Source organism: Aquila chrysaetos, chromosome 22 (assembly GCF_900496995.4).
Source record: "Aquila chrysaetos chrysaetos chromosome 22, bAquChr1.4, whole genome shotgun sequence".
Taxonomy (NCBI): Eukaryota; Metazoa; Chordata; class Aves; order Accipitriformes; family Accipitridae; genus Aquila; species Aquila chrysaetos.
The window spans coordinates 16,219,492-16,235,755 of record NC_044025.1 but is presented as its reverse complement, the minus strand read 5'-3'; the positions used below and the strand labels follow the sequence as shown (position 1 = coordinate 16,235,755).

The 16,264-nt window shown below is 40.9% G+C and overlaps 1 protein-coding gene across 4 annotated transcripts in view; it reads right to left on the bottom strand.

Moving 5' to 3' along the window:
* The window catches only part of ADAMTS2 (ADAM metallopeptidase with thrombospondin type 1 motif 2), a 190,130-nt gene that overhangs the window by 110,399 nt on the left and 63,467 nt on the right, over nt 1–16,264 (bottom strand). For all 4 annotated transcript variants that reach the window (XM_029997583.2, XM_029997584.1, XM_029997585.1 and 1 more), the window contains one exon: nt 8,810–8,969. In XM_029997583.2, the coding sequence (XP_029853443.1) occupies nt 8,810–8,969 (160 nt within the window). The remainder of the gene's footprint in view (nt 1–8,809; nt 8,970–16,264) is intronic.

Sequence of the window (16,264 nt, the reverse complement as noted above, 5' to 3'; positions counted from 1 at the left end):
CTGGGTCTCACACTGCTATAAATGCAGTGACCCTTCCAGCGCCCCTTCTGCAAGCACCGAGATACCAGCAGCACACAGACTTCTTCAGTGGCTGGCCACCGAGGAGCAGATTTCACACAGCTGAGAACAGTCAGAACCAGCTGGAATACCGTTTTAATCCTTGGACCACTGCACAAGGCCTCACATGTGGCTCTTCTGTTGCAAGAAATGACAGAAATTTAGATGTTTGAAGGATATCCATCTCCCTTGCAACTCTGGGCTTGCCCATTGCTTTCATTTGATGATGCCTGGAGCTTTTAGCCTGATCAAACCACTTTGTCATCATTATCATGGACAGCAGACAAGCTTTAGGCCACTTTTAGTCAGAAAACATTTTAAACAGAAAATGTTTACTGGCATTTTCTACTAGAGCTTACTTTAGTGACGCATACCAGATGCTATTTTGTGTATTGTTATTAAACACAGAGTTTGAATCCCATGGTACAAAACAGCAAACACTACATGATACCCATATTTTTGAATTCTCAGTTCCAGAATCCATTTCCTAAACGGATATATGGGTTGCAGAACACTTTCAGTTTGTCAAGACAGAATATTAAGGTCTTTCTATGAACAAGTCTCTCCCTCTTTGTGCCTGGCAGAGACATCAGAACCCACTGGATCATTGCCAACCTCTGTCTTTCTCAGCAGGTTGGACAACATGAACACAGCTTGTAAATAAACAAACCCCAATAGGATGACACCTCACGGAAAAACTCACCAGTAAATGTGAAATTACAAAAACCATGTGGGTGTGCACATACATTTTCATAAGCAAAAACTCCTCATATGCCTGTGGGCGGCTGCACACACTCACACATGCAAGCACTCACATGGGCTCCGAAGGCAAGGTTTGACTTATGAACTGCTGCTCTGATGAACTTTGCTCTTACACTGGGCTATTACCAGCAAGAAACAGGATCAGCTTTCAGTAAAAACAAGGTTTATGTTACTCTTGTCCAAAAGGCAAATATTTTGTTCTCTCTTTCCTCCCAGGAGATCAAGAGGCTAAATTCATTAAGGATTGTGAGATCAATGGATATTATAAGGAAGAATAAAAACAAACCTTAATGAAATCTGTTGTAAAATGTCTTCTCTCTATAAACGTATCTATAAACAAACAAGTGTTGACTAAATGTAAACATAAACAAACAAGCGATTAATCAAGCTTAGTTTCACACACCCCTAGTGCTGAATTAATTGATAGAAGAATGTGAAAAATAAAATGAGCACTTTCCCCATGCTTTCATCAGAGCTTCTCACAAAAATTTTGCCAGAGTATTTGTATGAGAACTGGAAACTGTTGTTTTATAGACCAATATCAGCTTTACTATCATTTTGTTATATTTAGCAACATTTGGTAATATTCAGCTCCAGCTGTAAGTTGTTCACAACAATCACTTAGGAGAGCCTTATCATAGTGTTTGAATTTAGTAGAGAGACTAAAATGAACTCATTAGTTGAGAATGAAATTAATTCTGTTTTTATATTAGCTAATGATACAAGCAAATCAGAATTATTTATGTTTATTTAAATATCAAAGTTGTTCACCTTTAATTCATGCATATCTGAATGGAAGTAACTTGCTCTGGTAACTTGCCTCATCACCAAAACGGGTACCCACCTCCATTCAGAATAAAAAACATTTAGCCTAAGGTACATATTTGAATCCCACTGAAATCAATTTGACTTAAGTACCTGCTCAAAGTTAAGCATGCAGTTAAGTGTTTCCTTCAAGTCCACGTGAATCTCAAACTACCTAATGAGAAAGGTGGGGACAAATATAGAAACTGAGCTTCTTAACATACTGCTATTATGTTCCTGTATTCCAGGTTTAGTGACAGTTTATTCCAGCAGTGACTGCAGGTTTGTGGAGTGTATGGGAGAGGGAGATGACAGGTCAGCGCCAGGAATCCGTAGCGGAGCCGGCCCATGCAGCAGCTCTCTGCTCCAGCCTGTCCCTGCTCCCCGTCCCTGCTGCAGCATCGCCGCGCAGCACAGCACTCTGCATTGCTCCACGCCACCGATTTTTACTTACTTACAAGAGGATTTATGTTACTGGTGAAACAAAATGGTGCTGCAGTGATGACAGATACAATGTCATGAAGAAATAATAATGAGAAAGTATTTAATGAACATTCAGTTGTTCTGAAAGTGATTTTTAGCATCTGGAAAAAGGAGATGCTTAATTAAAAGCAAAAATCCTTTGAAGATGCAATATACTTTCCAAAGCACTCAAAAATTCAAAAAAGCCCACTGTAAAAGTAGCCCACATAGCTTTACTGTAGTCCTGATACACGTGTGCATCACCACAAATCTTAGTTACATTAGCACTTCCATTCCCCTCCGAAAAAAACACAGCAAAATGACTAGTATTAAGAAAAAAAAAAGTTCAATTAATTTCATAATTATTTTATTTCCAGGCAAAAGAAAACTGACTGTCCCAGAAGGACTGTAAGGGTTGACTTTTTACCTAAGACCATTCTGTGGCCCAGCTAAGGCCACCCACTGGGTGGGGTGAGTCTATGGTAGAAAATTCCATCAACTCTGAAAAAAAGAGGCTATTCCTTGTATTTCACACCAAGCACATGTAAGACCACTGTTCATCAGCCTTAACCTAATCATCCCAGATGATTTATTGTGCTGATATAAAAATAGAAACCTTTAGATTTATCCTGAAGTTTCATATTAAAATTGCTGCAAGGGTCTTATTTGCCTGTGCTAGCAAAGAACTGCTTCATCATCTGCACCTATGGTTGGGAAGGGTGACATCCAATGGCCTAATACCACTTTCTGGAGACTTGTTTTTTCATGAGTGCATAACCTTGCTTCTTACTCAAAAGTTGATTCGCTACTGAATTCTCAATCTTTCTCTTCCCAGAAAAGCCCCATGAATCTCCAATGTGAAATTCAGAGAAAACCCAAGACAGGAGAGAAAGACAGATGTATTTATCATGCACAGATGATATAGGAAGGAGACAAAAAATATTGCCATCAGTGCCTTACTGACTGCAAAATAAGAGAGCAGTAATTAATCAGCAGGAGCACACGCTGAGAGGAAATATTGATTGTATTTGGAGAAACTTCAGTTTCCTGAAGGAACTGTTCCCCTGCAAAGGTAACCAGGAAAGTTTCTGTAAATTAGAATGGCAACCAGCCAGCCTGCAGCCAATCTGAGTGTCGTTTCAGGCAATCCAGAAAAATATACACCAGATGCACGTTGGTTTCTAAAAAGTAATTTAAATACATTAGTAAATCAATGGCATTGACAGTTTGATGGACTATGATGGAGGAGTCTTCCTCTGAAATATCATCTTTAAAACCTGCAAAGCTCTGGCAACCGAGTTGTTACTTTGTCATATTTTTAACTTTTTCATCTTTTCCAACAACTTCTAGTGTTTGGTTGTTTCAGCTTAAATTGACATGGATTTCTCTCCTGCTGAATTGGCCCTCAACCCCTCGGGACTCCCGAACGTCCCATCAGTGTGAGGAGGAGGAGGAGGAAAGGCTTTTGTACTTTTGCGTCATGGAGGGGCAAGAGATGTCAGTAACAGGACTGAGGAGCAGCTCTACTCTGATGAGGTTTGGGTATCTGTCAGAAAGGAGCCGGTTGCCTCTGTTGAGTAAGAGCAGCAACTTATTTCTGTCCTTTTACCTGACCGGTACGCATTTATGGCTGGGGGTTGTTAGCCACCCTCGACATAAAAAGAGGAAACAGTAGTAGAATTAAATAACATAAAGAAAATTATGGGGTGTGCCCCAAGAAGTACATCATGGGGTCACACAAAATGATCACATCTTTCAGCGCCAAGCCACCACCCCTCTGAAGGTCTGACCACAAACAAACCCAAGTATTGCCATGGCAAGGGGTCACGAGTCTCCAGCAGAGGCTGTGAGTCTGTCCATCCCATCAGCCCAGAGTATATTCATGATGGGACTTGTGTCAGGTTGGGTTTGGCCATTCCAAGGGATTTAATTAGCAGTTAAAGAAACAACAATCTGCCTGCTTTAAGCACATTTGGAGAGTTACCTTGCTGTCTTCCTCAGTAATAAACTGTTCTTGGCTAAGGTCATCTTTCATCTGCACAGTAAATAAAACTGTCAACCATAGCTGAGTTTCTGTTCCTCATCAGTCAAGCAATACAATAAAACTCAGAGCAGTGTATTTAGACAATGATTTTGAGAGAGAAGGCAAACGTTAAGGAAGTTTTAGTATAATCATTTCCTCTCGGTTGATCAACATAACAGACACAGTAATTTTGCTGGGGAAATGTGATATTAAAGCTTACAAGCCTGATAATCAGATTGTCTTCAGAGGCAAAAACCAAGCTGGTTTTCCAGACCTCACCATAACCATTCATTAAATACTTACCATCTCTTCGCTTAACATCTAAAGAACATTTAAGCAAAAACCCAGCAGTTTCAAGAAAAAACAACCTCCTCTAGCTTGCTTATTTAATCCTAGTTCTATCATGTGGGAAGTTTTACTGCTGTCAAGCAACATTTCTCATCTTTGTAAGAAGGAATTCAACTGGAAATATTAAAATATTTTCAACATGTTGCTTATTTTTATCTAGAGGAAGATAAATTATTATATGCATGCAAGTAGTAAAAGCAGTTGCCAGAAAAAATAGGGTTTATTCCCACCATACCTGCAATACATCAACCACTACATGAAAATACTTCTCTTTCCAAAACAATTAGCCTAATTTGTAGTGAGCTCGCACAGACTTTCACAGTACTACTCTGCTGCAGATTATTACTTGCCTAAAATATGATGCTTACATTTTTCCAGTACGTTAACGAATAGTATTGTTTGAGAGGGGAAGAAAAGGTAGAAATATTACACCCTTTATTTACTCTGTGATTCTCGCAGACACCAGATAATCCTACGCCAGTCAAAACACAATAATTCAGGCTGCCAAAACATGTATTTACTTTTCCCAATATTCTGACAGCGTTCTACGTAAATGCAGAAGCAAACCTAGTACGGCCTGAAACCAGACTAGAGCTCTGCCACTCATTTCACGTCCATTCTCCCCCAGCACATTCCACTTCTTAAAACCCAGCACGTCAGCAGAGCCTTCGTAAAACAAGATGCATACCTTGATCTCTCCAGGGCTTAGGAGGTTGTGGTTTTTGTTTGTTCATATTTTTTAAACAGATGGAATAAAATCTCAATTTCCCTTACTGTAATATAAAAGATAGATAATAGCATATGCGAAATGCTAGAAAAACCCTGCTGTCAGGTCCCCCTCACCATACCTGTTAGTACAATCTACTTCCACGGTTGGGAAAATGCAGGGATTTTTTTTTTCTTTATGCATTAATCCACCCTCACAACCAGTCAATGGATCTTCCATTAGTCCTAGTTGTCTTTTGGGGAAGATCAGCTTCTCATCAGCTTCACGGACCTTTCTCCTGCTGTCCTTCAGCTCTGTGTTGGAGCTCTCTGCCTGGGCAGCCATGGGGGCATGCATGTTGACTTGGGGTACTGAGATCTCTAACAAACCACCATCCAGAAGAACTGCATTTAGGAGACTATGTCCCCATACAGATTCATTACGAGAATAACTAAAGTTAGAGCAAGTTTGACCCCAAAGTCCTACATGACTAAACAAGACCACCTGCTCGGGCAGCACGTTGGGCATGAAGAGCTCTTCACTTCTGTGGGGAGACTGCACAGCGCCGTGCCCTGTGCTGCAGGAGGTGCCCCGTGCCGAGCCGGGATCTTCTGCTCCACAGACCCAGCCCCACTTCTGCAAGGGAGAACCTGGAGAGATTTTCCTAACAGCAGCATCCAACGGGCCCGCCGACTGTGGGAGTAAATCCCAAAGCCCTTGTGCCATGCGAGGTCTGGCGTGACCACTGCCCAGCGCAAGCCCCAAGCTCCTTGAAATGACAACTGACCCACCTAGTTCCAAGTTCATGGAGCTTTCAATTCCTTCACCTTCTGTTTCACTGGGGAGAAAACAGCTTGTCCTATTTCTTGTGAAGTAAGTGCCAGAGATAGGAATATTTATAAGGAATTTTTATCTATCTATCCAAACCCAAACATTCAAAAATCATGACTCACAGTCCCCTCCTAAATCATGGGATTAAATTAACATATCATGGGATTTTGAAAGATGCTGCCTTAAAAATTATGGAATACTATATACTTTGTGTTAGTCATTACTTGAAAATATTTATACAGTCAGAAACTACAAAGTTTTTATCAACAGTTAAAAGAGCCAGAAGATCACCTAGAATAAAAAAAAACATAATCATCACATATTCATAAGATTCCTGGAGGCTGGACCTTTAAAAATAGTCCAAGTGTTACAATTCATCACATGTAAATTTATGGGACTTGGCAACAATGCAGTTGTCTCCAGGGATGGTGGAAGAGGGGGAGTGCTCTTGGTTAACCTCTTTTTTTTTTTTTTTTTTAAACAGATACAGCATGCTGAAAGTGCCCTACCAAGTATTTCCTAAATAAGCCCATTGATTAATTTAGAGCACTATGGAAACACGCAGCACAGCATGCTTATCAACACTCAGTCGCTAAATATTTTGACGTTTGTTAACCAAAACTAGATGCATTCTGGAAAAAGACAAACTGGAAAATAAAATTACAATTTTTGAAAGCATGTCCTTTCCATGTCTGTTGCCTAGAGCAAATCAGAGGTGGGAAGCCAGGTTTAATAAAAAGTAGAGAACAGACCAGTTTTTGAGTGACCGTTCACTTTTTTTGTTACAGGCAAAGAGAATTTCCTGGAAAAAGAACCCTGTACAGTACAGGGGGTTTTTTTCCAAAATAAAAACTAATCTTTAATCAATTTTACAAATCAAAAGATGGTAGATGGAAGGGAAGATTACTTCTCTTAGCATTTTTTTCCTTTTTTTAAAATTTGAAACATGAAAAATCACAACTATTCCTACCTATCACTGATACCTGCTGTTCCAGACATGGTCAGTGCTACATCTCAGCCTGGTCTGCACAAGTTCAGCCTCGCTTTTGCTTTTTAATCCCACAGTGCTGGCTGATGGCTATTATTACTTTGTGCCTTTATACCAGAGCCTACAAACTTCAGCCTTTAAGTGAGCACACAGCACAGGTGAGGTGACAGACGCAGAAGTCTGGTGGCATCACACACCACATGTAGCTTTGCTGCCAGTCACGGCAGGCAGCCCACGAGCAGCCCTGCCATCAGCTCCACGAGAAGCCACGCAGCACGGCGCTGCGTTTCAGAGAGGTGTTTTCAGATATTGCTGTCAGAGCCTTCCTCTAGCAGGTACCGCATGCCAATAACTGGAGCTGATCTACAGTTTATGCTTTTCTGTGTACCAGACTCCTACTCTTGAGGAATATTTACCATCCAAAAACAAAAATACTGCCATAAGGTGTGAATAAAATCAAGTCTCTTTTGTTTAAGAGGAAACACAGTGACTGGCTGATATTTTCCAACACTGCAATAATTTTATAAACATCTACTAACAGAGTAACTTCCATCCTGTGATTCTGGGATTGCGGTACTCAGACTCCTGCATTCCCCAACTCTGCTCCAGAACGAGTACAAAGGCAATCAGAAGAGCCCAACACAGCACTGCGTCAGTCACAAAAATCATGGGTTGTTTTGATGGCCAAAGTGGAAAAAGAAGTTAGTTGAATGCTATCACTTGCTTTCTTTTTTCTCCCCATTCTGACTTGAACATTGAGAAATTTATATTGTTCACTTGGTCCTCGTTTCAGAGCCTCATCTTTGTGACTACCTGTTCCTTCAAGTGGTTTCTGAGGATTTCTATATGCAAGACTAGAGTATACAGTAGAATTTTTACAACAGGTACCATACTCTTTGTGTTTTGAAAATGATTAATGTAGCACAGTAGAGGGATGGGGATCACTGGGAAGATTTCTACAAAGGACAATCTAACACACTGCATTATACTTGAAAATGTATTACACTGAAATCAGATAATACTAGGGTATGAGTGGCAAATAACTCTGCAGTTTGGTACACACATTTGGAACAAAAATGTAGCTATTTTGTTGTTTCCACTCAAACGACCCAGTTAATCTCAGTGTTAACATCAGCTGTCAAAACATCCACTTACCAGATTTGCATCCCTTATTTATTCAGAAAAAAATGTGCGACATCCAAGCAGTTACCAGAGAAATAGAAAATACTACATAGAATGGGTGTTTACATTTAGCTCCTGTTACTCCATCACTGTCTATCACATACTTAGTACATTAAATTCCACACTCGGAAACACATAAATAAATCAAGAAAGTTTCTGCTCATATCTGAAGATACCATTATTTCCCTGTTGGGATTAAATCCAGTCCAGCGAAGACACTGTCAATGAGAAGCCCACGTACCGCATCAGCCTTGTTGTGTCCTTGCTGCAACCTTCCAACACGGCCTTTGCAAAACCAGCAACTACCTGTCCCCAGCAGGCACAGGGACCTCTGCACTGCTGCTTCATCCACCATCCCCTTCTGCTCTGACCCGGGGACTCAGCCGGACACATGACTTTATGCTATCTCCAGAGCCAAGGAAACTCTTTAAAGCATACACAGTTCCACCTGGAGATGGTTTTGGCTGCTGCAATGCTTGCTTACCCCTGGTAAAGCGTTCAACTCCTTCCCTACCTTTTCATCCATAGAGGGAGAAGAACACATTTCCATTTTCAAGGATAAAAAAGCCAGAGACAGCAGATCACGCTGGTTACATGCCTTCAGCTACACTTTATACATCAGCTGGCATTAACATCTCTGCCTTACCTTTATACAGGGTATCCACATTCTCAGTCGGAAGTTGCTTCTTGGCAGCTGCTCTGCGATAGACCACGTGCGTTCTGCCTCCTCCCTCCTCCTCCTCCTGGGCCCCCCTCTCCAGAGGTTCAATGAAGAACTCGTCCTTGTCTGTGCGAATCATGCCAGCCTGCAGCAACAGGGCAGAGATCGAACATTTTGCGTTACTGCACATACAGCAGACGTTGTGAGTAAACAGTTACAATATGCTTAAGCACACTTTAGTGCTCCCTAGAGAGCAATTAGGATGCAGAGAGGAAACCAGGTGAATTCTTTATCAGAGCAAAACAAAACATCATTTCCCCAACTTGACAAGAAAGGACAAAAGGTATAACCCTGAACCAAAAGGACTTCTCCTCGAACCACAGGAGCAAAGTACAGGTCTAAAAAATCTGTCTAGGAAATACACTCCCCATTAGAAACCAGCTACAATGAAAGTTACTATGACCTTAGCTATCAGTCAGGCCCAGACTGCTCCAGTGTTACTATCTGTGCTAAAAAAAGGATCAGTTCAGAGCCATAAGCCGGTCCTGATGTGCAGTTCAACAGTCAAAAAACACAGAGTCAGCCTTTCTGTTCAGAAGCAAGACAGCAAAGTACTACATCTCATATGCAGGCAACTAAGCTTTGTGATTATTTCCCCCCTTGACACAAAGGGTTCAGCTGACAAAATACTCTTTCAAGAATTACCCACAACTAGTTTAAAAAAGGTGTCGATAGTGCATTGCTAAGAAATAAAAACTTATTCAGACCGGACCAGATACCCTGGTATGACAAAAAGATAAATTTGCACTTCTACAGAGCCCCTCAAAGGAACATCACCCAAGTGATTCTCACTGTGTTCAGGGGAAACCCTCATAAAGACTGAAAACTTTAAAAAGAAAAAGTCTTTTCGTCATCTTCATGCAGGTGAAAGAACTTGGGCACCTGTATCGCCTGCATTTGTCTCCTCTTGCAGTCCTGCCCTACTGCAGAAGGTCACAGCAGCCAGTAGCTGGCTTGCAGAGATGGTTAGCTTGAACCAATTTTTCAGTGTATGTTTGCACATCTGTGTTTGAGATCTTAAACTAATGAACTCTTAGCTTGTAAACAGAAAGTCTTACTATTAACATGAAATAAATTGTTTAGATTATTATAGAAAGAAGCCCCAAATCCAACCTTCAGAAGCTCCTTCTTCACACTTTTTCCCACTCTGCCCACTGATGACCCTGGAGTCACTGGACTTTCAGACTGGGCACAGGAGAAGATCTCGACACTGTGACACACTTCATCTTGGTATCTGAGCTTGTGGGAACCTAAATCCTCTGCTGAGTGAAGCCCTACCTCAAGCTTCCAGGAGAACCAGTTTGGCTCCTTTGAATCCAGTATCCTCACTTGAAACAAGTATCATCTAAACACTCTTATCATATCCCAGCACTAAATTTCTCATACAACGCATATTTTTCTTCTACAAGCAGCAAACTACATTCCTACTGCTATAAATACAGTATGTTCTTTGGTTCCCTCCTTGGAAAAATGTCAGGTTCATTTGTCATGTCTTAACTTACATTAGGCAAGATTTCCAGTCCCAGATTTCATATATATAATGTATACAAAAACAGATTGAAGTGGAAAGATTAAAGAAGCAAAATTATATCGAAGCAATTTAAACTGATGCCATCCTGCCTGTATAGAGGAAACTGAATTTGAAATCCTGTCCTGTTTCTTCTTATCTAATTTAGATTCTACATCAGACACAAAAAAGGTGAGACAGGCTCAGCAGCTCAAGGAAGCTAAGACAACCAAGAAAGTCAGTGCTGAACCCAGAGAGACAGCAACTGATCTTTTTACCGTAAAGAGGAATACATGAAAAATTCAGAAATTATGTTATTCTCCTTTTAATGTATATTTTAATTGTATACACACACACTTCTTCTGGATATTAAATATTATACCCAGAAATTTTAAAGTCTTTTTATGAGAAATGCACAACTAAAGATCAAGAAGGAACAAGCATTTGCATGCTCAATTGCACAGAGTACGATGCATATGCCATACATACGCCCAGGAGAAATACACAGAGAGCTTGACTGTCACGTAGAAAAAAAGTGATTTTGTTTTCTGCAAGTAAGCTACATGGTTGTGTACATGTTCATATGTATTTCTGGATTTATTAAACCTACTATTAACTAAGCAGCTAATGCCAGATCTTAGTTTAAAATGCAGACCATACTTCAGGATCCTGGGGAAAACACTGCTGTACACTGTATGCAGCAGGGGGTACTGATGGGAGTTTGGATGAATTTAGATCTTGTAGGAAAATTAACAGATAGGCCACTTCTACAATCAGTAGTTGAACTGATTAGACAGAACAACTTTTATAGGTGAACTTTAGCTTCCAGGGCATGGTGGCCTTTTGGAAAAGAAAACATCTGGTCAAAATGAAGATTCCCACCCTGAGAAGATGAAGGCGACAACCTGGGACAGACTGTAAGACTAATAAAAGACATATTTGAACACTGGTTCCCAAATTATAAAACCAGTGGTCAAACACTGATGTTTCCTGCAGATCATTGTGCCTGGTGCTGGCCCTTTTGCGTGCAGGGGGATTCATGTGGCACTGAATACTGCCAAATAGCAGGCCATCCTTCAGGTGCTCTTATTTCACACTCTGCTTCTTGGATAGACACGACATCACACTGTACATTCCCATGGCTGTATTCTCCCTAATTCTGCTGGAGTGTAGAAAGGAAGGAATTTAACCTTCCAACATGGCTGAATATTTATTTTCTTATTTTAATCTTGGACTAAAATAACTTTGTCTCTTACACAGGAATTTCTCTTTTCCATTAGTCCTGAGAAATATATCAATTATTTTTGGTGAGAATTATTAGGAAAGAGTTTCTGTGTGCTTGAAATGTAAAAGAATTATATATTTTTATATATAGTATATCCTACACGGCCTCTGATTTAGCCAACATATTCTCATGAAATAAAATACGAAAAAATGGTTAAGACTTTAACAAGAAAATTCATTTAGACGGCAAGCCAGAGTTCCTACAGCAATCCACAGTTCAAGCCATCTGCCTAATAATATACCCATAGTTATAAATGATTCATTAAGAAACACATAGGGCTCCTGAATGTCTCCACCACACATTTCCTTGCTGCTTTGAGCAAGACATTTAACCTCTTTACTTCCATTTCTCCACCTCTGAACCAGCGTAACAACAGTCTTGCAGGATAATTACAAGGGCTGATTTGTTATTTTTTTTGCCAAGTGCTTTGAACATGAAAAGCTCAAGATGAATTGCCTAATGCATTTTTTCTGATACTACTCAGAACAGCCTCAAAAAGCCACCATGAAAGGGAGATTGCTTTTAGTCATCAACTCAACACCAGTGTTGCACACAGCCAAGCAAGCAACATAAAGGCATTGCTGCAGCAGCAGGGGTTTGCTCATGCCTTTCACCCATCAGTCCTGTTCTTATCCACGGATGCCATCACCCTTGTGCCAGCCTGTCATGCCAAGACAACCGTCAGACAACCACCAAGGCTATGATGACAACAGAGAGCATTAAAGTTGCTGCAATTTCCTGGAGAATGCCTCTGGATGACTAAAACAGAAATGCCATATTGTTCGAGCAAATCTGCCTTCCCTTTGACACAGGTTAGACTAGAAGGACTTCAGAAAATTCTTGGGCTGTCATCTGGACATTTACTCCAGCGGATGCAAAGGCAGAATTAAGCCTTTCAATTATCAGTTTCCCCAAGTTCTGAACAGAAGAACAGCAGTTGCTTTCATGAACTAAGAGCTTAAAAGTAACTGCTAGCAACTGCATTTTTCTATCCTATACTGCTCGTCATCCATCCTGGGACTGCTGTACTTCCAGGAGTTATGAATTAGCAGTGCTTCCCCTGCGCTACCACCCTGCAGCCACACACGTGCTGTGTAATTCAGAACTAGGTGTGGAAAGGACTTCCAATTCTGGAAAAAAAGCTGAGCTGTTACCTCTTCCCCTACTCTTCTGGGACTTTTAACTTGAAACTGAAGCGAATGTGGGAATATTGCTAAATAACAATGGCAGCAGCGACTATGTCCTGTGACTAATAAAAATATAAATTAATTGAAAAAGTGTTTGCCTTTGGAATGCACCAAACTGGAGCAAAGAGCCTATAATATCCCACTATTTCCCAAAGCAGGACACCCCCAGGCCTTCCTTCCAAGGGTTTTTAGATCCCAGCTGCAAATTACTCAAGTCAAGCACTGCTTAGCATTCATTAATATGCATTAAAGACTAGAGCAGAAGACACTTAATCAAAAGGAAACTGCAGTTCAGAGAATCAAAACCTCTGCTAAGGTTAGCAAGGCAGTTATTTAGAAGTGAAAGCCACACAGGAAAAAATTCACAAGGAAGGCAGAGAGTGACTGTCCTGTCTAATTAAGACGAGAATTACATTGATAAGCCACAAATGAGTCCATTGCAATACACAGGGCTGGGGTTTAGAGCTCCACTAATCTCTTTTGGGGGTAACAGGGCTCCCATGCATCCCTGAAGACCTGCTTGCAAGGCTTTCAAGGACCACAGGATCTACAGACACTGGCAGTGGCAGTGGCTACACGGGCTTTCTGCCCAAGGTAATTACACCAGTCCCATCCACCACGATGGAGACCTCCTCTCCAACCGAGGAGACCTGCCAATTGTTTTCCACCGCACTGCAGAGCTCAGCTGAAAAGTAGGTCTCTTCTCCAGTCTCCTCAACATCCCCAACCCCTCTTGCATTTCTAAAGACATTCTTTAAAAGTCTAATTTGACAGAAAAAGTGTCTGGCGTACTTAGATCTACAGAAAACCCCAGGTTTTACAGCGTTAGCTCCCGTGGATAATTAAATGTCTCGCTGGCTCTGCACTTGGTGAGCGACTTAATTGTCTCCTCATTCCCATTCCCATCACAGCTCCCTGTTCTAGGCTGTAATGAAGTAACCCATCTAGCTGCTGCTTCAGGACTCCAGAGCCTCAGCCCATCCTGTAACTGCAAGTTTAATTAATGTTCATTTTCTTCCTCATTAGTACAGCTTTACAAAGTTTCTCATTGCCATATAAAGGCAGATTTACTTCCTAATCTCCAAGCACGTGATACAGATAGGAAGCTAAAATTAAATGTGAACAAACCTGAAATTAATATTAAAAAATCCAAGTGTCTGCTTAGTTAATTAAATCAGCAACCCACAAAAACAGAGTGTTTCAGAAACTCTTAGAAACAGTATTTCTGTAAATAGAGAGCATCCTATTTTTTTGAGTCTGTGATTCTGAAAAAGGTAACCAGCCACACGACATATCTGTGCACGAACAAATCCTAAATACAGTCCTGAGTTTCAGGTGATTTTCTTGCGTCCAAAGGGAGGTTCAAACTAGCTGATATTTAACCTCAGTGCCTGGGTTAGGAGCCTGCACTCCCTGCAATGTCAATGAAGCCTCCAGAGGGGAATTTGCAGTATGGGATCCTCCCAACAATCAATTCACAGAGAAGCAGAGAGAGGAGATTTGCGTTTCACTGTACAGTTGCCAAAAAATACTCTGTAGATTACTTGAAAGAGAAAATATTTATGTTTTCAGGACAGCATATTGGACAAGGTCTTGTTCTATTTTTATATTAATGTGCCTGTACCCTAAATACACAACTGCTACACGTTTGACCAAAACTGGCACTAGTATAGCAGAGAATTTGAAAGCAAATTCCACATGTTATTTTTATTTATGATCCTTCTCCAGGTCTTAGAACCACAGGACCATGCTTTTTTCCAAACAGCAACAGATGTGTCCTCCCAACACTGAAGTCAAGTACAGAAATATTAGTTCAATTACATTAGAATGGGCCTGATACACCAGGAGCTCTGATGACTGGAGCAAGATCACCCAGAAGTCTACAGCAGAAGTAAGGATGTAACACAGACCTTCCAAACTCATCCCTGCCCACACAGGATCTCTCAACATTCTCAGTTCTGCAATGTATTCACTCCCAGTCATACAGTACACTGATTCAGGAACAGACGCGCTTGGCGTTTTACTTCCATTTAGCTTCATTCATATAGATAACAATGGAAAAAAAAGCTTCTTATGTCATATTTGCATTTGATTCTTTGAGAACATGCCTCAAACTACTGAAGCATTGCAGAGGAAGAATTGTGCAGTGCTGCAAATTCATCTCTCTTCACAGTGAATGGAGGTACTGAAGGAATTGTAGCAAACATTTGGAACATGTTGCCACTTACTGTGCTGTATGCTGCTGCTGCCCTAAAGCTACACTGATTTATTCAGTCCCAGGCTGGATGGGGAAGGGGAGAAAAAGAAAGTTTTTAACTGAGCATATATAATTTTATTACTGTTAGTCTAAAGGCGTATTTCTCAGCTTTTTTCCAAGTCAGTTTGCAACTAAGTTGCTTTATTTTCACATACCCTCAAAAAATCAAGTGGGGAAATAATTATGTATACACATAAGAATTACATAGACAGACTGACAGAGAGGTAGAGCCTGCTGGATAACCCTATTAAAGCTGCAAGTTACTTAGGGCTCCTATTTATCCTCTGCAGAATGGGGATAAGGTCACATATTTAATGCACTTTGAGATCTACTAATGAAAAGCACCACACGAGCTATTCGTACTAAGAGTGCTTTCATGATAGGCTGCTTTCGTACAGTCCTTGTAGCTCAAGGGAGCATGGGTATCCATCCATTCATGCATCTATATGCTTCCACTGCTACCAAAAATAAAGTTTTGTCCCTAGAGCCCCGCTTAGTCACTACACAACTGCAGGTGCGATTAATAATAGCAGTGGGACAAACCTGCAGCCAATATAACCTGAAGTTAAAAGAACTGCATTAGTTTATACCAGATGAGAATCTGAACCCAAATCTTGTGTTTGTATGGTATCGGTATAACTCATTTTAGAAACTCAGAAGGGTTTTCTGCGGTTTTTAAGAGACACAATAGGGAGACACACTGTGTCTCATTCTCACCGAGCCATCAAGAAAACAGACACAATTAAAGTGATTTCACAAAACAATGCCAGCAGATTTCAAGACAAGCATCCTGGCCACAGTGCCTGGCTTTTACCAGTGGACAATGCTAAAAACATTGCTTCCAACTTCTCTGCCTTTACAAGAAAATTACCAAATTCTCACCTCTGTCACTCAGTGCCTGCCTAGGGCCAGCAGCAGTGCAGGAGACCAGGGCCATGACCCTGAGCACCACTTCCCTTCACTAACTCTCCTGCCTCTGTCCCTCACAATCTGCCCCATACTAGCAGCCGCTCACCTCTGAATCCTGGTAGACCGCAAGAGGTAAATTTCATTTTCCAAAGGTTTAGGTGTCCTGGTTTCAGCTGGCATAGAGTTAATTTTCTTTCTAGTAGCTGGTATAATGTTATGTCTTGGATTCAGTATG